Source organism: Microcebus murinus, chromosome 27, assembly GCF_040939455.1.
Source record: "Microcebus murinus isolate Inina chromosome 27, M.murinus_Inina_mat1.0, whole genome shotgun sequence".
Taxonomy (NCBI): Eukaryota; Metazoa; Chordata; class Mammalia; order Primates; family Cheirogaleidae; genus Microcebus; species Microcebus murinus.
Window position 1 is genome coordinate 3,547,280 of NC_134130.1, and position 26,714 is coordinate 3,573,993.

Below are 26,714 nucleotides of genomic sequence, written 5' to 3' on the forward strand. Positions count from 1 at the left end.
CCCTACTCCTGTATCATTAGCATGGAAGACTGTGATTCTGGGGGACCATAGATTTTATCATTCATAGACCCTGCCCATGCCAGGACCCACACCACAAGGAGGTCACAGGAGTCTACTCTGCACCTCTTACCTCCATAAAATGCAGAACTTTCAACCTTTCCTGGAGAATCAGAACTCACATTCCAGAAAGTCAGTAGTATAGACTGGAGTTCAGTAGCATTTCTTAGGGGGTCCTTTCTGCTTTCATTCTCCATCAGATTTTCCTTTCAAAGAAATAAAGCTAATTAGGTAGACTCTCATTGAAACATTAGAAAGCAGGAATAAGCATAAATGTGTTAGGGGTGAGCCCTGGAGACAATATTGACTAAGATTCTACCGTGGGGTGGGCATGAGGTTCGAGACACTGACACAAGTTTTTACATGACAGCTGAGGCACTGTCACCCTTTCCAGAGCCTCTTACTTTCTACTGACATCTGAGACCAGTCAATGCTTGGTTGTGGGAGGCTGTCCTGGGCATGGTAGGATGCTGAGTTGTGTCTCTGGGCTCTAATCACTAGATACCAGTAGCACACCTTCCCCCTACCCCTAAAGTTGTGACAAGCAAAAGTGTCCCCAGACATGGACAGATAACTCTTGCAGTAGAGGACAAAATCCCCTCTGGATGAGAAATGCTCCATCCTAAAAATCACAGGGAACCTGCTAGTGTCACAGCAGGAGGTGATGTGGTGAGACGGACCAGCTGCTTCCCACACTCAGGCTTCACCCCACTTACCTGAGTGTTCACAGGTGACTGTTTGCCTTCATTCTTCTCTGGAGGGAAAAGTAGCCATGAAATGGGATATGGATTAAAACCCACCCTCGCTCACATCCCTTCTCCCAATCAGCCTCAAGTTGGGGCTTTCCCTGCTGTTTCTGCAGCCCACCCCAATTCCCTGCTAAGAAATACAAAAATGTGTTCTACAGTAGATTATTAAAGGGAATTTTAAGGCAGCTTCCAGTTTTATACTTCAGTCAGCAGTATTTGCTGAGCACCTACTCAACAATGGACATGATGCTAAACCACATGGATAGAGGTTAGTAAAAGAGACCAAGGGTGTCCTCTTGTGCAGTTTATAGCCTGGAAGGAAAGGCATTAAGCAAATGATTACAAAACAATAATCAAGTGATTGCAAACGATGCTTTTAATAAATAGGAAGTGATAGCATAGAGACACACAGCAGAGAACCCCAATACATCAGGGTTACATAGAAGGCTTCTTGGAGGAATCAGTGTTGAGTTAATAATATAGAAGCCATTGTCTACACATTATACCTACACTATCTCATTTAACAAAATGCTGAAGTTTCTATAGTAGAATTACATAGCATAAGAGCTAATTAATGTTTACTGAGCCTTACGAGGTACCTAGGACTGCTAGCTATTTTACATGCATTAGTAATCCTAAAGGATAGGTGAGGTTGGGCCAGACGTGGTGGCACACGCCTGTAATCCTAGCACTCTGGGAGGCCAAGGTGGGTAGATTGCTAGAGGTCAGAAGTTCGAAACAAGAATAGGTGAGGTGTACTAGTTTGCTGGGGCTGCCATAACATGGTGCCACAAACTGGTGGCTTAAAGCAACATATATTTACTGTCTCACAGCTCTGCAGGTTAAAAGTCCATAATCAAGGTGTCAGTAGGATCATGTTTCCTCTAAGGAACGTCCTAAGGAGGAATCTTGCCTTGCTGCTTCTAGTTTCTCGTGGCTGCCAGCAATCTCTGTCCCTCCTGGGGTTGTGGCAGCGTAACTCCAGTCTCTGTCTACACGTGGCCATTGTCCCTTTGTGTGTGTGCCTCTGTTTCCTAAGTTCCCTGTTTTTATAAGAACACCAGTTATACGGGATGCAGGGTCAACCCCAAACTAATATGACCATATCTTCACCTGAATACATCTGCACAGAACCTGTTTCATATAAGATCCCAATCACAGGTTCCAAGGGGACATGAATTTGGGGAGCTCTGTATTCAACCCAGTCAGCTGGATTCTGAAATGGCTTTAGATTTTTCCTGCCTCTCGGGATTCACATTCTCGTGTAATCTCCTCCCACTGACTGTGAACCGGACCCAGTGACTCTCTAGTAACGAACAGTATACACCAAAAGTGATGTCACCCGTGTGATTTGGTTATATACGACTATGACTTTTGTGTTATTCACACTTTTAGGCTGTTTCCATTGCTTGCTGTAATAAATCCAGTTACAGACACCCACATATCTAGGAACTGATAACTTCCTCCCACCAACCACTAAATATGACCTGAGGGCTTCAGTCCAAGGGCTCTTAATGAACCGAATCTTTCCAGCAACCCCACGAGTGAGCTTGGAAGCACATCCTGCCATAGTCAAACATCTGGTTGAAACCACAGTCCGCAAAACACCCTGATGGCAGCTGTGATGGACCCTGAAGCAAAGGGCCCAGCCAAGCCTCAGTTGGACCCACACAAACATTTCAACAATAAATATGTGTTGTTGAAGCCACTAAATTTGGGGGGTAACTTGTTATGCAGCGACTCATACCTAACACGCACATCTTAGTGCCACTCCCATGTACAGAGGAAGCATAGAAGTTAAATTAGTAACAGAGAGTCAGCTAGTAAGGGGATAAGGCAGCACTTATATCCAATCCACCTAACTCAAAATATGGAATTTTATTAGGATTGAGCAATTAGATGAATATTATAGTCAGTAGTAAGAGCCAGGCTTCTCATTGTTGGAGAAAGAAGTTACAGACAAGGAAATAGGAAGGCTGAGACAAGACTTGGTGTTGCACTGGCATTGGCGCTAACGACATGAACTCATGGGCTTCAGGACTTGTACGGACAGATAGACAGACGTAGGAATTGCATTAAAGGTGAGTGAGAGATAATAAGTAGACAAATTCAGTAAAAAAGGTAAATATGTCTTTTGGAATGCAGGAGACCTGTGTAGGAGACATAAACTGTAAGGCATCTGTGTAGAGATGGCTACTTATGTCATGGGCTGGGACAGCATCTCCCTGGGCCACAAGGACAAAGGAAAGAGGGATGAGGGTTAGGACAGAGCCTTGGCCTGAAATGGGCAGTTCTGAGAAGCTCTCCCCAGGTGCCAGCCCCATCCTTCTGCATAGAGGAGAGAGTATTGGGAGGTTCTTACCGTAACAATCTGGATGATCAATATCCACCAAACGAGCCTCCCAGTTGAAGAAAGGGTACTTTACCACACAAGTGCAGACAATAGCTACGATTTTGTTTTTACAATGTGCCGTATTGTGGCACTTTGCCTGCCCGGTCTCGCACAAAGCAGTATCTGTGATGAAGAGACAATATTGTTGTTTTTCACTTTCATAGAACGAGACCAGTACCCTTGCCGATGGAATCTTTATTGCCAACATTGTTCAAAAATGTAGCCAAATACCTGAGCAACACAACCCAATAGAAGAGAGGAGATGGCTACGCTTCCCTGAGCTGGAACTAGAGGGGGCAAACTCAGCATTTACAACAGACTACTTAAGAAGTAAAAAAAAAAAAAAGTGAACTAATGATATTGGATTCTCTGTTAAGAAGGATCATAATCTTTCTAAGCAAGGGTAGCCAAGCATTTAATATTTTTCCAAGTAAAATCACTGGGGGACACACTTCTGCATTAGGGAAGAATCCCTTGAGTAAGCTGCATCCACATCACATAAACCTATAAACACAGCATCTGATGAAAGATTATCCTCACACATTTTTTTCTGGTACAAGAAATTTGTCTCTGCACAAGTGAAAAAAATTGTCCTAGGAGCTATGGCAGACAGCTGAGTGCCCACAATCACCATTCCATCCTTCTTTCTCTGGGACAAGAGTTACCAAATTGAAGCTGAACACAACTCATTTCCCAGCTTCCCTTGCAGCTAGGCAGAGCCATGCAACTATCTGCAGGCCAATGGATGGAAGAACAGAATGATGTGCCCCACAGAAAATGAGCATCATTTCTATTCTCCTCTTGTCCCTCTCCTCTTGGCTGGTAAGAGGATGTGGAAGTAGAGCAGCAATTATGTAACACAAGATGGAAGCTGAATGTTGAAGATGGCCTGGAACAGCCCTATCAGCCCTAGGATCCTTACACTCAAATTGTCAAAGAAATAATAGCCAAGCCATTGTTTAAGCCACTGTTACATTAGGCTTTCTGAGGCCACTTGACTTGGAACACTCATACAGATAGTAAGTTCACATGGAACAGTTGTCAAAATAGATCCTAAGACAAGTCTGAATGAATTCAAAAGGATTGAAATTTTAAAGAGTATGCTCTCACACAAGAACACATCAAACAGATTGTACATCATGGCCCTGTGGGATTTATCCCAGGCATGCAAGGCTGGTTTAACATATGCAAATAAACCCCTGGGCTCCATCACATTAACAGAACAAAACATAAAAGTCATGTAATCATCTTGATGCAGAAAAGGCATTTGGCAAAGTTCAACATTCTTTCTGGGTAAAAACCCACAATAAAAATAAATAAGATACCATTAACACAAAGACACCTAGAAAAGTCCCAAATATTTGGGAATGAAACAAACATTTCTATGTAACCCATAAGTAAAGTGATAAATCACAGAGAATTTTAAAATAGTTTTAACTGAATGATAGCAAAAGCTCAATATGTGAAAATTTTCAGTATGCAGCCAAACCAGTACTTAGAGGGAAATGTATAGCTCTAATGTGTAGCTATTTGAAGCTTTAAATGCATTAATTTAAAGACAACGAATTTATTAATCAATGATCTAAGCTATCAAGTCAACAAGTTAGAAAATTAAAAATCAAATACAAAGAATGTACAACAAAATAAAAACAGCAGAAATCCACGTAAAAGGAACAGAAAAATGATAGAAATAATCAACAAAGCTAAACCCTGGTCCTCTGAAATAATAGATGCAGGGGTTAAGGACTTACCATAGTCCCTGACACAGAGCTCTTAAAACCCTTGTAATTTCCTGAGCAATAGACTCACTGGGAAAATCTTTTGTTCTGATATTTTGTCTTTGACCCAAGTTTCTGACACACAGCTGCTAAGACCTATGAGATTTCATGAGTATCGGAAGCATGTGACTCAACTCCTAAATCTCTTGGAATTTCCTGGGCATCTCCTGTTTTAAGGAGGTGACTCTTAGCCACCTCCTGTGGGCTCAGGATGGGAGCTGGTTGCCAGGGAAACCAACCGTGAGACTGAAGGGTTGGAACTTTCATTTCCATGCCATCCAGCCTACAGCAGGGGAGAGGCTGAATGCTGAGTTGATAGCAAGGACCAATGTTGTAATCAATCATGCCTAAGGAATGAATCACCCATCAAAATCCAGAAGAACGTGGTTCCAGGAGCCTCCAGACAGCTGAAACCGTGGAGGCTCCTGGGGTGTGACCCGGCCAAAGAGGGCTTGGAAGCTCCACATCCCCGTCTCCCACACCTTGTTCTCTGCATCTCTTCCATCTGGCTGGTCATCTGTGTCTTTTATAATATCTTTCATAATAAATGGATAAATGCAAGTAAATTGCCTCCCTGAGTTCAGTGAGCACATTAATCAAACCCAAGGAGGGAGGTCACGGGACTCTGATTCATAGCCGGACAGGGTCAGAAGTATAGGTTACAGCCTGGGACTTGCAGCTGGCGTCTGCACTAGAAACACCCTTGTGGGAGTAAGCACACAAACTGTGGGATCTGGTGCTACCTCCAGGTAGATAATGTCAGAATTGAATGACAGGACACCCACTGGCATCTCTTGGAGAATTGCTTGCTCTGTGTGGAGGGAAAACTCCACACATATTTTGTTGACCAAAGATGAAGTATTCTGTATTGTCCTGCATATGTGAGAGTAGAGTAGGAACATAACCCAAAGTGGTTTCCTTTCTACCAACCATGGTAGGATGGTGGATATGTTTGGTCTTAAACAATTTTCACCGTACTAAGGGAGGTTGCAATGTGGAAGAGAGCCGGTTTATTCTCTTGTTTGTTGAATTTATATTTTGGAAGAAGAGCCCCACTCATGTAATGTTAAGCATGGAAGACTATGATTCTGGGAGCCCGTTGATTTTTATCATTCATAGACCCTGCCCAGGCCAGGAGCCAGAATATTTGTGGAGGTCATAGGAACCTACTCAGTACCTCTTACCTATATGAAACACGGGAAGTCTGTGCTTTTCTGGAGCAGGAGAACTCAATTTCCAGACAGTCAATTTCACTCTTTGGACTTTGGTACCCTCTCTTCCAATTTCCCTTGGGCTTCTAGTCTTCCTCAGATTTTCCTTTCAAAAAAATAAGGCTAATTAGGTAGACTCTCAGGGAAACTTCAGAAAGCAGGAATGTGCATAAATATGGTAGGAGTGAGCCTAGAAGACAACATTGTACTAGGGCACTAGTAGGTGGGGTGGACATGAGGTTCCAGACACCGACACAAGCCTTTAAGACAGCGGAGGCACTGTCACTCTTTCCCAGAGTTTAGTACTTTCTACTGACATCTGAGACCAGTCAATTTTTGGTTGTGGGAGGCTGTCCTGGGCATTGTAGGGTGTTGAGTTGTGTCCCTTGTCCCTTATCAGTAGCACACCTTCCACCTACCCCTAAAGTTGTGACAAGCAACTGTGTCCCCAGACATTATCGGATGTCCTTTGGCGTAGAGGACAAAATCACCCCAGGATGAGAACTACTCCATCCTAAAAATCATAGGGAACCTGCTAGTGCTGCAGCAAGAGATGATGTGGTGAGATGGATCAGCTGCTTCTCACACTCAGGCTTCACTCAACTTACCTGAGTTTTCACTGGGGACTCTTTCCTTTCGCTGTTCTCTATGAGGGGAAAAAGTAAAGTAGCCATGAACTGGGATGTGGGAGAAAACCCACCCTGGATCACATCCCTTCTTCCAATGAGCGCAAACTTGCATCTTTCCCTGGTGCTTCTGCAGCCCACCCCAATTCCCACCTAAGAAATCCCAACTGTGTTCTACAGTAGAATTATGAAAGGGAGTTAGAATGTGGCTTCCAGTTTAATAATACTTCAGGCAACAGTGTTTATTGAACACCTACTCAATACCGGACATGATGCTAAACCATATGGATAGAGGTTAGCAAAAGAGCCCAAGGGTGTCCTCTTGTGGAGTTTGCAGTCTGGAAGGAAAGGCATTAAGCAAATAATCACAAAACAGTAATTAAGTGATTACCAGTGATGCTTTTAACAAATAGGATGCAATGTGATGGGGACACACACCAGAGCGCCCCAACACATCAGGGTTGCAAGGAAGGCTTGCTGAAGGATTCAGCGTTAATAGAGGTAATAGTATAGAGCAGTCATCCACACAGTACGTCTACACTATCTCATTTATGGAATGCAGAAGTTTCTACGACAGGCTTATGTAGCATAGGAGCTAATACTTACTGAGCGTTCCTAGGTACCTAGAACTGCTAAGTATTTTACATGCATTAATAATTGCAAAGGATAGCTCTTCCCACCTGCCCCCATGCCCATCCTTCTTCACAGAGGAAAGACTATTGGGAGTTTCTTACCATAACAGTCCGGATGGTCGATATCCACCAAACCAGCCACCCAGTTGAAGATGGGATGTGCTGCCACACAGCTGCAGATGTAACCTCCGATTTTGTTTCTACAGTATGCTCCATACTTGCACATGTGCAGCTCAGTCTTGCACTCATCAATGTCTGTGAATCAAGAGAGAATGCTGCTTTTCATTTTCATAGAACAATACCAGTTCTCCTGCCCATGGGATCTTGATGGCCCAACATTGTTCATCAGATAACATCTCCCATTCTTGGAAAGGATGAATCTGCACGATAAAGATGAGAATTCGCCATATGTTCATGTATAAATCTGACGCACTCCCAATAAACAATCTGCATGTATTTAACGGAGTGAGACAAGTTGATACTGTCATGCAAGAACGGGCACAAAACCTGCAATGGGGCAATCAGACATTAAAGGACCCAGTAATGCTTTGAGGACACAGTGAGGTGCTGATGCATGAATAAATAAAAAGTAGACTGCTAGAGTGAACTGAAAATCCAGAATCAGACCCATGTACCTATGGAGCTTTAGAATATAGTATAGAGGATGTGTCAAATCTCAGGTATAGGGTGGAATGTAGTTTTCATTTAATGGCGAGTCTCAAATTTGTTACATCAAATAAAAACGCACAGTGAGTAGCAAGGGAATAAACATAGGGTAAGCTAACACATCACTAGGACAGGCTGCAAGCGAGGTGGAAGGGCCACTTTAGCTAAATCCTGGCTTGTGCAATGCCTGAGTGTCCTGCATCTGCCTGTCTCACCAGCCTTCCCTGCCGATGAACCAAGTTGAGGTTCAAGCCCACAGACAGGGGGTGCCCAGAGGCAAGGACTGACACCTGCTGTCTCTGTCGGAGGCACGCAGGGACAGGTGCGCCTGCCCAGTAGCCGCACCTTGGCGATGGGTCTGCTGAAGAGCTGTGGGTTCTATTTGGTCCACGGATTCATGTGCCTCAGACAGAGGACACAAGGACGAGGAATAGTTGTCACCAATGAGGGGTCGAATTAAATCTCATCCAAAGCATCTTTACCTTCACACGTCTCCTGGGAGCTGAAAAAGTGTCTCCTCCCAGACCTGGACTGGAATCCAACCTCACAGGCGCAGTGGGTGCTGTTGTGGCAGGAGGCATGCTCAGGGCACTGAGGACAGAGGGCTGCAGGGAACACAGACGTGTGCATTCCTTTGCTCATTCATTTGTTCAAGACATATTCATGAAACGCCCACAATCCATGCGCTGTGGTCAGAGGGATGTCCTCTTGGGACTGGCTCTGTGGCATCCTCTTTGCACCCAGCCCACAGCTGAACACAGACGCTCACACGGCCTGCCCAGATCCCACTTCTGCCACCAACACCACTCCTGCCTGACGGTGGCCTCCAAATGCCAGCACCTGTGCACCTGTGCACCTTTACCTGCGGGCTCTCTCTGGCCACCAGGCTCTGCTCTGTGCAGCGCAAGGCAGGTGAGCACTGCCTCCCCTCCCGGGAGCAGCTCCCTCCGCCGGTGACTGGCGGGAGTCAGTCTATTAAAGTAACTCAGCGTGAGTAATAGATAAGAAGAAAACCAACCAGGGAAGGACAAGCGTAGGTGAGAACGCAGAGACAGGGGGACCCTTGCGCCGTGCTGGTGGGAATGTACAATGACGCAGCCTCCATGGAAAGCAGCGTGGCCGTTCCCCAGAATGACCAAATTACCACAGGAGCCGCAGTCCCAGTTCCAGGAATGTGCACAAAGGAATGGAAAGCAAGGGATGGAGGGGATGTGTGTGCACCCACGTCCACGGCAGCCTTGGTCATGCCAGCCCCGTGTGTGTAAACCAGAAGGCCACAGGGAAACGGACGGATGAACCCGCTGTGATACAACCCCACGGCAGGGCACTGTTCAGCCTTGTACAGGGAGGACATTCTGACACACGCAGCGACATGAATGGACCTCGGGGACATCGTGCTGAGTGAAAACAAGCCGGTTGGGAAAGGGCAGACTCCGGGTGGCTCTGCTCATAGTAGGTCCCCAGAGGTGTCACACCCACAGAGACAGGAAGTGGAGTGGCGGGCGCCAGGGGCGGGGAGTCGTGCTTAGCAGGGACAGAGTTTTGGTCCTGCAATCGGAGAGAATTCTGTGCACGGATCGTGGCGACGGCTGCACAAGCGTGTGAATGCCCTTCATGCCACTGAACCGTGCCCTTGGCAACGGGTAAAAGGTTAAGATTTCGTGTCATGTACATTGCACTTCCCGTTAAAAATAACAACCGTGAGAGGTCGTCCTTGCCCCCTGGGGCAGGACCGATAGGTGCGGGCCCCACGCCGTGGGTGACCTGCCATCGGCACAGAAGTCTGGAGGGAAACCCGCCCCCGGCAGCACGTGGCGGCCGAGCGTGTTGAGGACTCGGGACGCGGGTGTGAGGAAAGAGGGAGCAGCACCCGCACCGCCAGCTGCGTGGCCTCGGGCCGCGCCGGCTCAGCAGGACCTCGGCCGGGCGGGGACGGCGGCAGCACCTCTGGGTGGGAACATCACAGAGGACTGCACGGGAGGCCGCGTGTCAGCCGCTCGGCTCAGTAAATGCAGGTGATGCCGGTGATGCCGGAGGAGGAGGACAGCTCTCGGGAGGAGGGGACGCCAGGGACTCAGCGCCCCTGCCTCGCACAGGGCTCCTTCCCCTCCCAGACGCGAGCCCCAGGTCCCAGTTTCCTTCCCTCTGGCCTGTGGCCGTGAGTGGACTCACCTGCAGAGCTCCTGCCTCCTGGTCCTGGCACAGCCAGCAAGACCCCGATACCTAGAACAGAGGGGAGGGGACAGGTCAGACGGGGACCCCGGGCTCTGCGTGGCTGCAGGCTGGGCGAGTTAGAGATAACTAACCCTGACCTGCCCGGTCATATGTGTGAACTTCACTGTAGATTCTTCCGGGCAGGCTGTAGACACAGGGTCATGGGGGTGGGCATGACGTATTAATACCAGGGAAGAACAAGAGGGACATGTGACTGCAGAGGTGGTTCCCCCCTCCCCAAAACTCAGCTGCTAATTCAGCTTTTCCACCTAGTCTAGCAGCAAACACCAACGTTGCAACCTCTTTTCCATATTCAATGGTTTCTCTTTATCGGTCCGGACCTCAAACCCCACACTCTGTTATAAAAATATAATGCAAACCTCACAGGCCTTTTGACATTTTCTAGTAGTCACATTATTTTTTAAAAAAGCAAAGAGAAACAGGGGAACCTAATTTCAATAATATGCTTTACTTCACCCAGCAGAGCCAAAAGGTGATCATTCTAACATGTAACTCATATGAAACAGATTATGAATGAATCACTGGCCACCCTTCGAGTGCTTGTAGCCACCCCTGGCAGGTGGCTGTGGGATTGGACAGTGCAGGCTTAACCCTCAGGAACTGCGGCTTCCTCCGAGGCCAGAAGAGATTCGAATAGCATAGACCATGAGAAACCTGGAGTGACCATGGTTGTAAGGCTGAACATTTCATGACATTATAGAACGACTGTCCACATTTCCTGGATGTGACAATTCACCCTCGGCTTCCACACCTGCACGGGGGTGACCCCTCATCCACGCACCTTCGTCGGCTCCTCCCTCTTCCGCGTGTGACGCCCCCACTCCCCTTCTTGTGCTTCCCGGGATCCCCTCCCAAATAAATGCCCCCCCCCCCACGCACACACTCGTTCTCGTCTCGGTTCTGCTCTGGGGCAGCCCAGCCTAAGAGACTCAGCAGGAGAGTTTGGTGCAGGACAAGCTCACGCAGGGGTTGCCGGAGACAGTGCCCGCCGTCGGGGAGCACACGCAGCCGGGACGGCAGGGGCAGGAAGAGAAGGGGGGTCCCCGTCCCACTTACCCGAGAGCAGGAGCAGGCACCTGCTTCCCATGGTGCAGAGGCAGCGGGAGCAGCAGCTTGAGGATGTCTCTCCAGCGGGGAGGGGTGGGAGTTCCTGCAGTGGACAAGCCCAGTGAGGACCAACGCCTCAGGGTCACGAGGCTACGAACCTGGGCGGGGGCGGGAGCGATGCTTAATTCTGCTTCTGGGCAACTCTCTCAAGGAAAGGATCCTGCAAGAAGGATTGCGGCAGAGGGGGTTGCAGGGCACGAGCTTACCACCCCACATGGTGTGAAAGAGACGCATCTCGTGGACTGAATATTCTGCTGGGATTTAAAATCCTGTTCTATTGCAGTCAGCAAAATCCAGACTGTGGAAGACCCCCCTTTTTCTTTCCTTTTTTTTTTTTTTTTTTTTTGTTGTTGTTGTTGTTGTTGTTCTTGTTTGGTTTGGTTTGGTTTGGTTTGCAGACAAGGTCTCACTCTGGTGCCTGGGCCAGAGTGCACTGTTGCCATCATAGCTCACTTGGAGGTCAAACTCCTGGGCTCAAGTCGCCCTCCTGCCTCAGCCTCCTGAGAAGCTGGGACTGCAAGAATGAGCCACTGCACCCAGATGATTTTTCCAGTTTTTGTAGAGACGGGGTCTCACTATGTTCAGATTGATCTCGAACTCCTGACCTCGAGCGATCCTCCCACTTTGGCCTCCCAAAAGTACTAGGATTACAGGCGTGAGCCACTGCATCCAGCCTCTTTTTATTTTTGCATTGCTGTTATTTATTTGGTATTTTAAAATATTTTTAATTGACAAATAGTTATGTATGTTTATGGGGCTCAATGTGATATTTCAATATATGTTTACATTGTAGAATGATTAAGTCAAAGTAATTGGCATCTTCATAACCTCACATACATATCATTTTTTGTGTGTGATGAGAACATTTAAAATCCACTCTTCCAGCAATTTACAATGTATTATTATTAACGGTTGTTACCATGCTGTACGAAAATCTCTAAAAACTGATTTCTCCTAGTTAGCTGACACTCTGTGCCCTTTGACTAACTTCCCTATTTCCACCTCCCAACCCTGCCCCATCCCCAATTAACCACTGTTCTAGTCTCTTCTTCTATTACTTCCACTTTTTTATATCCAAAAAAATGCAAGAGGTTAAAAATAACAAGATAAAAGAGGAACCTGGATTAAAAATATATAATATCACATTTAAAGGAATTATAAATGCTAATAGAGAATGAGATTATGAATGATTTTTTTAAATGATTCATTTATTTTTCTCTAAGCCTTAGTTTGTCAACAAGACATCATGAGTGATTTTAAATCCCTTTTTACTTAGCTGCAAGTCTAAATGTTGCATATTGCTTTAACAATAAGAACTTCATAATAACAATAATGAAGGTTTTTAATAGAAGAGAAACAGAATGACTTAAAAAATGCTTTCTCTTGGCAGTTCTGTGTGTTCTCCATGCTCCTGTCTTGATATGCCTGTTGGGCTTTGATCTCTGAGTTTGGAATCTCTTAGGGCCACCTGTGTGTTCACGCTCAATGCCCCACCCACGGTTGGGGTGCGAGATCTCTCTCATCCTGTCCATTACCACGTCCTAAGATCATTTATGGGAACTCGACTAGGGGCCAGGCGCCTTGTTAAGAACGTCGTGACTGTCATCTCATCCACAGCCCAGAGCATCTTATGACGTAGGTCTCGTCGTCGTCTCTCCACTCTTCAGATGCAGAAACTGCGGTTCAAGAGATCACGTGGCTCGCGCAGGGCCACGCCGCTGGAAAATGCAGAGCTGAGACCTGTGCAAGGTCTCCCTGAGTCCAAAGCCCGAGTCCCACCACCTCCCCAAGGTCAGGACCCCAACGTCACCGGACGTGGAACGCAAATCAGTCAGACCATGGGTGGGAAGCCGTGGGGACCTCGGGAAACTGGGGGCCACGGGCTCCAGCTGGAGACGTCCACACCCACGTTTCCCGTAAACGCAGAGCCAGGGGCCCCCGGCTTGCAGTCCCTGCAGAGGACAATATCGCCTGGTTCCAAGTCCAACCCTACAGTGGGATCTTGTGTCCCGAGAGAGGAATTACACTTAGTCCCTCTCTGGATGCCTTTCCTCTCTCAACACCTGTCTCCCTTTTGCATTCATGTTTCTCCTCCTTCAAAATTATATTTTACTCTAAAATATTCTGGAGCAACTCCCAGTGCAAAGAATCCCCATTTGAATGAGGACAATTGTTTTTTGAGGCCTTGTTTGAAACCGATTTAACTAAAGTGAGTATGTTTACCTAAAAGAGGTGACAATAAATATTTGTCACAACAGTTGAGACCTCTAGGGAAGCTAATTTGGAGAGATTTTTGGCCATAACCAACTGCAAGAAATGCATTCCAGAGAGAGACAGATAGAGACACACAGAGAGAGAGATGAATGAAGTTTCACAAAATAAAACTACGTACAGCATCTGATATTCTATAATCATGATCTTTTTCTTTTCTTCTTTTTTTTTTTTTAGTTTGTTTTGGTTTTTTAGAGATAGAGTCTCACTTTCTTGCCCAGGCTGAAGTGCTGTGGCATCAGCCTAACTAACAGCAACCTCAAACTCCTGGGCTCAAGAAATCCTGCTGCCTCAGCCTCCCAAATAGCTGGGACTACTGGCATGAGCCACCATGCCCGGCTAATTTTTTCTCTGTATATTAGTTGGCCAATTAATTTCTTTCTATTTATAATAGAGACGAGGTCTCACTCTTGCTCAGGCTGGTTTTGAACTCCTGACCTCAAGCAATCCGCCCACCTCAGCCTCCCAGAGTGCTAGGATTACAGGCGTGAGCCACCTCACCCGGCCATGATCTTTTCAATATTTAATTTTTGCCAGGCTGGTTGTTATGCACTAAGTGGGTTTTGTGGCCCATCCCCCTCCAATGGGTCATAACAAGCTGGTTGAAAAACGTCGACCTGCAAATCTCTCTACTTTGGCCACAAATCAGGCATCCAACCCTTCCCCTGTGAGCCTGGCATTGACCTGCGCTGACGTGTTTCTTATGGGGCTGAGGTGTATGAAAAAGGTCTTTACTCACCATGCAACCTCAGGAAAGCCACTCATTTTCTTAAGATCTTGTTTTCCTCACTTTTCACAACAAGTTGGTTATATGCTACATTTGCTATAGGCTCTTATTTTCTTGAAACATTATCATTTTAGTCCACCCGAAACCCCCTAAGACACAATTCACCACCTGTCCCGAGTGAGGGGGACATCTGGGTGGGCTGCACACCCCCACGTAACATCACACACCCTGTCCCGGCAGAAGGGAACAAACACACCTGAGACAGATGCTGCCTGCCCGCGTGCAAGAAATGAAGCAACGGGGCATGGAATGAGGTCTCTTCGAAAAGGTTTCCAGACCCAGAGTATTTTTCTAGACTCCCAATCACAGGTAAAACATTTCTCTATTTTTTATGAGAAGACACTGTGCCTACTCACCGCAGAGATGAGAAGTCCTTGCCTCCAACGCAGCCTGGTAGCTCCTCAGAACTGACAGAAGAGGAAGCGCACGGCCACTTATCAGAGGTCGAATTTCTCAAGGAGTCTTGTGGGTAGAGGAGAAGGCTGGGTGGTTGGTCAGGGAATTTGCCTAATGGTCCGAGGTGCTTTAGTTCTCCTTTCATTACAGTAATTTAAATCCTGCAGTACTAGCATCGGCCAGATTAAAGTGCCCTGGGAAATGAACTTGGAAATGCTGATGGTGTTCAAAATGGGGCAAGCCAAATAAACAACGGAGAGTGGATTCAACTCTCGTGGATGCCAAGGAAGTGGGTCCAACTCTGAAGAGACACTTGAAGTTTTACTGCAAGAGCTGAAGGCCAGGAGAAGTCAGCACATCTCTGTTACCCAGTGTCCCATTTCAGAATCACTTCTCAGTGAACCACTTTGGGAAAACAGCTTGCCCATAGTCTTGGACTCTGGGATAGGGCCACCCAACATGCTTACACAGATCTGTCAATACTTGGCTGGTGAAAATTCCTGACGGGTCTTACTGGAACGGTGTACTGAAATATTTGTCTCATTTGCATTAGAAGACCCTTGGTCAGATCCAGCATGGATATGACAAACACCCCCAAGTCTGGCAAGTCCAAATTCACATCTAGTGATTTACTTCTTGTCTCATTTTACTACATTGATGAAACATGGCCTTATTGTCCCTAATATTAGCACCTTCATCTTTCTGTTTCTCATTTATTTTTATAAATTAATAAGCACAAATGCAATAAAGTATTGAAACAATCCCCCAGTGATGGCTGCTAAGGGGGGGCTGCTGGTCAGCCTCTCCACGTACCACTCACACGTTTGCTGGGTCATCTTGTGAATGACAAGTGGAGAGGTCCAGTCTGTCATTGTCTAACTGTATTGAAATCACAATTGTCCACACCTTTCGCCTCTAAAAAAAATCAACTCACGCTGGATAACAGACTTAAACCTAAGGTATGAAACTATTAGAATTCTAAGAAAAATGTTGGAAACACTCTCCTAGACATCGGCCTAGGCAAAGAATTTATGAAGACGACCCCAAAGGCAATCACAGCAGCAACAGAAATAAATAAATGGGACATGATCAAACTGAAAAGCTTCTGCACAGCCAAAGAAATAGTCATGAAAGTAAACAGACAACCTACAGAATGGGAGAAAATTTTTGCATCCTACACATCTGATAAGGGGCTGATAACTAGAATCTACTTAGAACTCACAAAAAACAGCAAGAAAAAAAAAAACCCTATCAAGAAGTGGGCAAAGGGCCGGGCGTGGTGGCTCACGCCTGTAATCCTAGCTCTCTGGGAGGCCGAGGCGGGCGGATTGCTCGAGGTCAGGAGTTCAAAACCAGCCTGAGCAAGAGCGAGACCCCGTCTCTACTATAAATAGAAAGAAATTAATTGGCCAACTAATATATATATGTATAAAAAAATTAGCCGGGCATGGTGGCGCATGCCTGTAGTCCCAGCTACTTGGGAGGCTGAGGCAGAAGGATTGCTTGAGCCAGGAGATTGAGGTTGCTGTGAGCTAGGCTGATGCCATGGCACTCACTCTAGCCTAGGCAACAAAGCGAGACTCTGTCTCAAAAAAAAAAAAAAAAAAAAAAGAAGTGGGCAAAGGACGTGAACAGAAACTTTTTTAGAGAAGTCAGAAGAATGGCCAACAAACATGAAAAAATGCTGAAGATCTCTAATCATCAGGGAAATGCAAATCAAAACCACAATGAGATATCACTTAACTCCAGTGAGAATGGCCTTTATCAAAAAGTCCCCAAACAATAAATGCTGGCATGGATGCGGAGAGAGGAACATTCCTACACTGCTGGTGGGACTGCAAATTAGTTCAACCTCTTTGGAAAGCAATATGGAGATACCTTAAAGCGATACAAGTGAATCTACCATTTGATCCAGCAATCCCATTACTGGGCATCTACCCAAAAGATTCAATGACACTCTACAAAAAAGACACCTGCACTCGAATGTTTATAGCAGCACAATTCATAATTGCAAGGCTGTGGAAACAACCCAAGTGCCCATCAATCCATGGGTGTATTAATAAAATGTGGTATATGTATACCATGGAGTGCTACTCAGCTCTAAGAAACAACAGTGACATAGCACATCTTGTATTTTCCTGGTTAGAGCTGGAACCAATACCACTAAGTGAAGTATCCCAAGAATGGAAAAACAAGCGCCACATATACTCACCAGCAAACTGGTATTAACTGAGCAGCACCTAAGTGGACACATAGGAACTACAGTAATTGGGTATTGGGCAGGTGGGAGGGGGCAAGGCGGTGGGTGTACACATACATAATGAGTGAGATGTGCACCGTCTGGGGGATGGTCACGCTGGAAGCTCAGACTTGTGTGAGTTGGGGGAAAGGGCATTATTTGAAACCTTAAAATTTTTACCCCCATAATATGCTGAAAAAAATTGTCTGAATGTAAAACTGAAATGCCTGAACCAAAGAGAAGTCCCTGAAAGTCTGAGCATTCTGTGAGCTCACCACCCAGTTCTGCACATGATAGATTGTTTGCATAAATGAATGCGAGAATTCCCCATCTTTGAGTGTGGTCTCTCTTCCACACTGACTCAAAGCTTGGCCATGTGACTGGCTTTGGCCAACAAAACAATAATTAAAGGACGCAAAGAAAGTGCTAACATCTGGGGAAAAAGAGACCATGTGGACCAATGTGTCTCTCTGATTGCCAACCTGCCGACCACCAGGTGTGTGAGTGAGGCCCTGTTAGGTCATTCAACCAGCCGACCAGTGTTGACCACAAACACATGGAAGAGAACAGCCAAGCCAGCCCAGGTCAGAAGCAATATCTAGGCATAACACGAAAATCAAGAAGTAAATAAAATAGTTGTTATATTGAGCAAAAATTTTAAAAATTAGCCGGGTGAGGTGGTTCATGCTTGTAGTCCTAGCACTCTGGGAGGCCAAGGCGGGAGGATTACTTGAATTAATAACCTCAGGAAGTGGCATTTTCCTGCTCGGACAAAGGTATTCATTACACATTCAAACAAGACCCTCTCACATTAGCATGCCTTAAGTAGATAGTAGATTCAAATAATCAGTCTGTAAGAATTACGTGAGAAGGGGCCAACTATGAGGGGCTGAGAAAAATATTACTGTTCCACTTTTTGGTATAAACCCAAGAGAACTGAAAATATGTATTCAAACATAAACTTGTAGTATGGCTTGAAGTCTGGTAAATTGATGCCCCCAATTTGGTTTTTTTGCTTAAGATTGCTTTTGCTATACAGGGTCTTCTCTGGTTCCATATGACACATAGAATTATTTTCTTCTAGATATGCTAAATGTTCATAGCAGCATGATTCATTAATAGCCAAAACGTGGAAACAGCCCGAATGCCCATCCGTGGGTAAGTGGCCAAATACAACGTGGTCCATCCATACAATGGAATAGTATTCAGCCCCGAAAAGGAGTGAAGCCCTGACACATGCTCCAATGAAGGCAAACCTTAAAAATATTACGCCCAGTGAGAGAACCCAGACTCCAAAGATCACATACTGTGCGGTTCTATGTATAAGGAATTTCCAGAATGGGCCAATACATCGAGACGAAAGGTGGAATCAGGGATTGCTGGGGGCTGAGAGGTGGGAAATGGGGAGAGATTGTTTAATGAGAATGAAGTTTCCTTTTAGGATCATGAAAATGTTCTGGAGCTGGGTGGTGGTGATGGCTGTACAACATTGTTCACATATGAAAAGGCATTGAATTATACAATTTAAAAATGGTTAAAATGGTAGACTGTATGTGATGTGCTTTTTATTTCAATAAATAGCAGATAAATTCTTGGTACTATATGGGTTGAAACAGGGAACTTGACTGACCTATTTGGATTTTGGCAAAATCATGTTCCTCACTCATGGGTTGTTTTTTTTTGGAACTCATTTTCCATAAGATCTAGACAAAAATTTGCCTTTTAATTTTATATCTGTTGTGATCAAGTAGTTATTACAACATTGAAAATGGTGGTGGTTGGCCGGGCATGGTGGCTCGCACCTGTAATCCTAGCACTCTGGGAGGCCGAGGTGGGTGGATTGCTTGAGGTCAGGAGTTTGAGACCAGCCTGAGCAAGAGTGAGACCCCGTCTCTACTATAAATAGAAAGAAATTAATTGGCCAATTAATACATATAGAAAAAATTAGCCGGGCATGGTGGCGCATGCCTGTAGTCCTAGCTACTCAGGAGGCTGAGGCAGGAGGATCGCTTGAGCCCAGGAGTTTAAGGTTGCTGTGAGCGAGGCTGACACCACGGCACTCACTCTAACCTGGGCAACAGAGTGAGACTCTGTTTCAAAAAAAGAAAATGGTGGTGGGAAAGAAGGAAGTTGTAATTAGGTCCAGAAAAACCAGATGTTAATTCTGAAAACTATTACCGTGGGAGAGTTCTAAGTTCTCTCTTTTATTTTTATGTGAAAATAAGATCTCAGGGTAGGCTGAAAATATTTAAGAATTACACATGATGCTGCTGAGAAAATATCAGGATGGACAAAATTAAGAAATCATCATAGGCTGGGCCTGCTGGCTCACGCTGGTCTTCCCAGCACTCTCGGAAGCAGAGGCGGGAGGATCCCTTGAGGTCGGGAGTTCACGACCAGTCTGAGCAAGAGCGAGACCCCGTCTCTACTAAAAGTAGAAAAATTAGCCAGACATCATGGTGTGCCCCTGTAGTCCCAGCTACTCGGGAGGCTGAGGCAGGGGGGTCGCTTGAGCCCAGGAGTTTGAGAGTTTGAGGCCTCTGTGAGCTAGGCTGACGCCAAGGCACTCCAGCCAGGACAACAGAGTGAGACTCTGTCTCAAAAAAAAAAAAAAAAAAGATAAGAAATTGTCATTGGTAGGACTTGCAGTGCCAGGTCATGGATCTAAAGGAACAAATTCTCTGACCTCAACCTCTTCCCTTTTTCTAATATCCTCAAGGTGGTTTCCATTGGCCAAAACCAACTGGAAGCCACAGGCCAAGAAGGTCAATTGTGGTAATCATTTCACAACATATATGTGTATCAAAACCTCAGCTATGTGCCTTAAATACATATAATTTTTATTTTTAAATTATACCTCCATAAAGCTAGAGGAAAGAACATAAAAATTAAAAAGTAATAAATACATGAATGAGTCCATTTTTATGGTCCAAAGATGTCAGCGTTAGGGACAGACAACCGGGTGGATTTGGAACACTTCCAGCCCACCTGGAGGCTCACGTCCTGTTTGTTGGGTCTCCCCTCCCCCACTCCACCCACTGGAGTGTCAGTTCCTTGGAAGGAGGGACAATGTGTGTCTTATTTATTAACAGTATCATAGCCCAAGTTCCTAGGGAGCAGACAGTTAAGAAATATTCATTGCATGGGCACCTGGGTTGTTTCCATGTCGTTGTGATTGTGAATTGTGCTGCCATAAGCATTCGAGTGCAGCTGTTTTTTTCTAATAAAAGGTCTTTTTTTCCCCCTTTGGGTAAACACCCACTAGTGGGATTGCTAGATAAAATGGCAGATGTACTTTTAGTTCTCGCAGGTATCTCCATACTCCTTTCCATAGAGGTGGTACTAATTTGCAGTCCCACCAGCAGTGTATAAGGGTTCCTTTCTCTCCGCATCCAAGCCAGCATCTGTTGTTTTGGGAATTTTTGATAAGAGCCATTGGAAGACACACACCGCGTGTACTCAGTACTAAATGGGAACTAATCAATCTACACTTACGCGCACATACGGAAGCAAAACTCCATGGAAATCAAGCAGGTGGGAGAGGGGAGAGGGGGATGGGTAAAGTCACACCTACAGGGTACAATGCACACCATCTGGGTGAATGGCACACTTATAATTGAATCAAACTCTCCAAAACCAAACTTTGTAACCAAAACGTGGACAGCCCCATAATATTCTGACATTTAAGAAAAAGAACTATTCGTTGGATGAATAAATGACTTTGTACACGTTCTTTAGCCTTTCTAAGCCTCCTGAGTCGTCTCACCTGTATGTCATAGAGTGTTTGGGCTGGGCCAGAGGTAGAACTTAGACACTTTGGGCACACATTGGGGGTCCGCTCTTCCACTGCCTCTCAGACGCCTCCGTGCGTGAGTTATTACGCATGGAAGTGTTGAGACGTTTTCTCTGGAAGGAAAAGAGACAGAGGGTGGAGAAGGCTTGTGTGTTCAGCTCACCTCAGCGATGGGACGCCCGTGGGGGAGGGGATGGAAGAAGACATGCCGCAGTGGGGACATGGAGTCAGGCGTCACTGTGTGCCCCAGTCCAGCAGCTTTGGGGCCCAGGTGACAATGGCAGCCCCAGCTGGGGACAGAAGCCTCCACTTACAGCGCAGGTCAGGGAGGCCTCAGCATTCTGGCCCTCACTGAGGGTGAGGACGGTCGTGCTGAGTGGTCAGAAACGTGGGCAGGGCAGGAGGGGAACTTCAATGAGGAAGTCCCAACAGAGAAACGTGAGAGTCACACATACCCAGAAGATACCCCAAAAACTCTTAAGGAGGGATTTTTTTTTCTGAAATATAGAGAAGAGGAAAAACCACAATGTGAGGGCCCATGGCCAGAAACTGAATACGCCGGATCGAGAGAGTTGTGTTGAGAATCCCACGTCTGCAGCCCAGACAGGTGCCACCGCAGGGCTAGATGACACAGGAAATGGATAATTCCACCAAAGTCGGGAGCTATCGATGAAGTGATGACACAACAAAAGACTGTGACACAACGACCCCTGAATATTTATTATAAAGAGGTCTAATATTCAGGAAGGGAACATGACAAGCTCTATGATAGAATTTCAAAAGAGAAGACACCCCCTTTCCCATGGTAAGCACGAGAGACGTCACTTTCAGACGCTTTTCATATCTTTTAATCTTTAAAGCACTTTAGAGAAAGTCTATTTGGAAGTGCAAAAACCATTGCACTCTATGCTCAATAAAACAGAGTCGTAATGGAAAATGACCTTAAGGTCTTTAGTGAGAAAAAGGCTAACTGGAACATCCAGCACATTGGCGGCATCATTTGAAACTAGAATCTTCTGGGGTTTTTTTGTTTTTTTTTTTGAGACAGAGTCTTGCTTTGTTGCCCAGGCTAGAGTGAGTGCCGTGGCATCAGCCTTGCTCACAGCAACCTCAAACTCCTGGGCTCAAGTGATCCTCCTGCCTCAGCCTCCCAAGTAGCTGGGACTACAGGCATGCGCCACCATGCCCAGCTAGTTTTTTCTATATATATTAGTTGGCCAATTAATTTCTTTCTATTTATAGTAGAGACGGGGTCTCGCTCTTGCTCAGGCTGGCCTCGAACTCCTGACCTCGAGCAATCCGCCCGCCTCAGCCTCCCAGAGTGCTAGGATTACAGGCGTGAGCCACCGCGCCCGGCTAGAATCTTCTTTTTAAATGCAGTTCCCGAATCTCATTACAGTGAGCCTCAAACAGGTTATCTAGGTGATTTGTACAACTTTCTTTTTCGTATTTGATGGTCAAAGGTGGAAGAATAGAAGCTATTGGCACCCCTGCTCTAAGCCCCTTTTTGGGCACCCCCATCCCCTTCACCAGAAAATTGACTTCAGCAGAACGGGAACAGCTTCGCCCGTGGTCGGGGCAACGCACACCTGGTAGCTGACTGACATGGTGCCCCTGGACTCCAAGTGGAACCAACGCTTTGGTACGATTCGTGCTCCAACGCTGACCCCAGGGTCAGGCTGAAGTTCACTATGTTTTCCAAGGACTCCCTCCACTCATCACGGGCACCACGACCTCAGTCTCAAGCTCTGATTTTAGGGCTCCTGACATAGGTCACCTATTGTCACATTAGAAATAGTAGTACTAGGAAGAGAACTAGCACAGAGCTCGGGCGGTGCAAAGGCAATACATGTAACCAAAATGTCTGTACCCCTGTAATACTCTGAAATTAAAATAAATAAATACATAAAAATACATTTACTATTCCCTCCCTAGAAAAAAACAAAGTTTGCATTCTTAACAACAATGCTGCATTTGCATTCTTAACAATGCTGCATTTGTTGATATATTAAAAGACCAGCAAATTACCAATTTAGACACCTCTCAGTGATAGATGAACACCATTTTTTTTTTGAGACACGGTCTTGCTCTGTTGCCCAGGCTAGAGTGTAGCGGCATCATCATAGCTCACAGCAACCCTGAACTCTTGGGCTCAAGTGATTCTCCTGCCTCAGACTCCCAAGTAGCTGGGACTACAGACATGTATCACTATGCCCAGCTAAATTTTTCTATATATATTTTTAGTTGTCCAGCTAATTTCTTTCTATTTTTAGTAGAGACGAGGTCTCACTCTTGCTCAGGCTGGTCTAGAACTCCTGAGCTCAAATGATCTGCCCATCTCAGCCTCCCAGAGTACTAGGATTACAGGTGTGAACCCCTGCGCCTGGCCCAGCTTAGATTCCTTTTTTTTTTTTTTTTTTTTTTTGAGAAAGAGTCTCACTTTGTTGCCCAGGCTAGAGTGAGTGCCATGACTCACAGTGTCAGCCTAGCTCACAGCAACCTCATACTCCTGGGCTCAAGCAATCCTCCTGCCTCAGCCTCCCAAGTAGCTGGGACTACAGGCATGCGCTGCCATGCCCGGCTAATTTTTTGTATATGTAACAGTTGGACAATTAACTTCTTTCTATTTATAGTAGAGACGGGGTCTCACTCTTGCTCAGGCTGGTTTCCAACTCCTGAGCTCGAGCAATCTGCCCGCCTCGGCCTCCCAGAGTGCTAGGATTACAGGCATGAGCCACCACGCCCGGCCTAGATTCTTAATATTAGTAATACTCAAGTGCTTTAAGCAAGACCTGCCGAGAATGCTGCCCCACTTCCTGGCAACTGGGCTGAAAAATCTGCCCTGCAAAGATTATAATAACGGCCAGGACTAGGGTGAGAGAAGAGAAGCACCCACCTCAGGCACAAAAGTTAAGGGAGCACCAAAAATTATTCAAGAAAACGACTCTACCAATGCAATATTTTTAAAAGTCAAAATCAACACAAGAAAATCCGTGACAAACAACGTATGCAAATCTGAGGTCTGACAGTGCTGTGCCAGGTCATAAGGGATCAGAAGGCAAAAGGGGAAATGTGTGCCCTATATGCACTTTTCATGTATCTGTGTTATTTATTGTTTATATCTAAGGTGTAGAACACGATGCTTTTGTGCACATAGTGAAATGGCATTTATAGTGAAGCAAATGAACACATCCATTATCTCATGTAGGTACCTTTGTGTGTGGGGGGAAGGATGGTAAAAGTACCTAAAATCTACTCTCTTAGCAAATTTCCATTATACAATGCAATTATCAACCCTAGTCGTCATGCTCCACATCCGATGTCTAGAATTACTCACCCCAGATTCCTGCAGCTTGGTGCCCTCTGACCTTCTTCTCCCCAGTTCTCCCCCACCCCATCCTCGCCCCTGGAAACCACCATCTTCCTCTCTGTTTCTATGTGTCTGACATTGTTTCAGAGTCCATGCATAAATGAGGTCGTGCGTATTCGTATGTCTGTGCCTGGACTATTTCACGTCCTAGGCTGATGTCCTCCAAGACCCTCTGTATTGTCACATTGGCAGGGTTGTCTTCTCTTGTTACTGCTAAATAATACTTTTAATGGTTCATTTTTTTTTCCCCAGAAGCTGAAATCTTTAAAATATGATCCATGAAATCTGCATCCATGGAAGTCAGGAAAGTGAAATTTTAATATTTCTGGTATGAGGATAAATAAAATATTTAAACTTGATGTTTTTAAGTTCTGGTTTGCTTACTTTTCAATATATTTTTTCAACTATTTTAAAGTTCTCGGGTTGGGGAAGCATATTAGGGTCCATAAATATGTCTTGAGGGAATGGATGTGTAGTGTTTTGGGCAGCATCAGTTATCTGGGTTATAAGAAGGCAAAGTTGTTTCACGTTGTATTTATGGAACTTGAGGACCCTATAGTTTTTATTGCGTTCCTTTCTCCCTCTAGTGGAGACATATAAAACTACAGGTGTAAAGGAATGCTAACATCTGTAGCTTGATGTTCACAGTAAGGAAAATTCCTGTCCTGATCATAGTTTTATACAATTATCTCAGAAATAGAGAGCTTTTTCAAGGTGACTATGTTTTAGATCCACACATAACAGCATTGTAGAGACAGAAAAGCCTTGTACAAACCTATCAGAAAAACATCTCTGGTGCCCACCAGTCAACTCTCTACCTCCATGAGGTGAACATGTTTAGGTCCCCAGATGAGTGAGAACATGCGATGTTTGTCTTTCTGTGCATGGCTCATTTCACTTAACACAATGGCCTCTAGTTCCACCCGTGTTGCTGCAAATAAGAAGAGCTCATTCTTTTTTTATGGCTGAATAATATTCCATCGCGTATCATACGCACCGCATTTTCTTATTTATGTGTGCATCGATGGGCACTTAGGTTGATTCTGTATCATTTCCACAAAGGGTGCACAGACTCCATTTCTGTCCCCCTCTCCTCTCAAGTCTGAGAGAAACCAAATACCTTCTGGTCTTCTGAGCTGACCAAGCCCACCCAGGTCCAGCCGAAATGAACCATCAGAGACACCATGCCAAGGACCAGAGCCGTGTCCCTGGGCACCATCTGACAGTGAGAAGGAGACTGGCTGTTGTCCCTCAAGGTAGGATCAAAAGGACCATCGATGAACCAAAGGGAAGAGAAAATTGGGCACAAGGTGAAGAGCATCGTCATAAAGCACCATCTTGGCTCCGAAGGGTAAGTCGTAGCTGAACATTGCTCATTTCATTTTTTTCTAATCATCTCCCACTTCCTCAGAGTTTCCTAGACAATAACTGATCAGACTCAGAGTTCCAGAACATGCCTTCATCCCTTCCCCCTCTCCATCCTCAAACAAAGGAGGGTCTCCTCTGAATGTCTGCCCGTTGAGATGACACACTTTGAAAGGTGCTCTAACTTGGTGTCCTCCTCCCACCCTCTTCAGGCACCTGAGAATGAGTGGTACCAAGGGGCACGGCTTCTTCTCTCCCCATCCCACCCCACACACACCTGTGGGGATTTGGAGAGTGCCAGCAGCGTCCGGCCGTGGGTGGAAATTGTGGGCACTGCTGCAGACCCCCGTCTCTCCTACAGGCACAATCAGGGGTGCCCTGGGCCAGCCCAGAGAGCCAAACGGGAGAACTCTCCAACCTCTTCTGTTCACCAGCGAGGGCACTGCAGAGATCGTACCCCAGAGACGTGTGGGGTCAAAGGTGAGGCTTCCTGTCGATTTCCTCAAGGGCAAAACCCAACTCCAGCACATACTGGCAGTCCCTGGTCTGAAACCCGCATAGACGACATAGGAGTCCTTAGGGAAAAGATTTTTAGCCACGAAAGAGAAGGAAATCCTGTCGCTCCCAACAACATGGATGAATGTGAAGGACATTATGTCTAACGGAATAAGTCGGGCACAGAATATGTACGTTGATGGATGCCACTTAGATGCCAAACCTAAAAGAGTCTGACCCCTAGAGGCAGAGAGCAGAAAGCCGGTTGCCCGGATGTGGGTGGTGTGGGTGGTGGGAGGTGCAGGGATATTATTCGAAGGATACAAATTTTCACTTAGAAGGAAACAATTGAAAAGATGCACAGTGCAACACAGGGACTACAGCGAATAACAACCAATTGTATACTTGAAAATTGCCACAGCAATACATTTTAAGTGTTCTCACCACAAAATATGCTAAGTATGTGAGTTAATAGATATGTGAATTATCTCAATTCAGCCATGCTACCATATATATAATATTTCAAGATATCATGTGGTACACCG

General features: G+C 45.8%; 1 protein-coding gene across 1 annotated transcript in view; it reads right to left on the reverse strand.

The window, feature by feature from the left end:
- The window catches only part of LOC105869684 (adhesion G protein-coupled receptor E4-like), a 45,057-nt gene extending 30,106 nt beyond the window's left edge, over positions 1 to 14,951 (reverse strand). Inside the window, exons 1-10 of the mRNA XM_075997992.1 lie at positions 14,868 to 14,951; positions 11,403 to 11,496; positions 10,284 to 10,334; positions 8,594 to 8,716; positions 7,548 to 7,700; positions 6,796 to 6,833; positions 6,161 to 6,293; positions 3,169 to 3,321; positions 774 to 811; positions 131 to 263 (exon numbers count right to left, since the gene is read on the reverse strand). Coding sequence (XP_075854107.1) covers positions 131 to 263; positions 774 to 811; positions 3,169 to 3,321; positions 6,161 to 6,293; positions 6,796 to 6,833; positions 7,548 to 7,700; positions 8,594 to 8,716; positions 10,284 to 10,334; positions 11,403 to 11,433 — 853 coding nt within the window. The 5' untranslated portion in view covers positions 11,434 to 11,496; positions 14,868 to 14,951. The remainder of the gene's footprint in view (positions 1 to 130; positions 264 to 773; positions 812 to 3,168; positions 3,322 to 6,160; positions 6,294 to 6,795; positions 6,834 to 7,547; positions 7,701 to 8,593; positions 8,717 to 10,283; positions 10,335 to 11,402; positions 11,497 to 14,867) is intronic.
- Between the last annotated feature and the right edge of the window lie 11,763 nt (positions 14,952 to 26,714).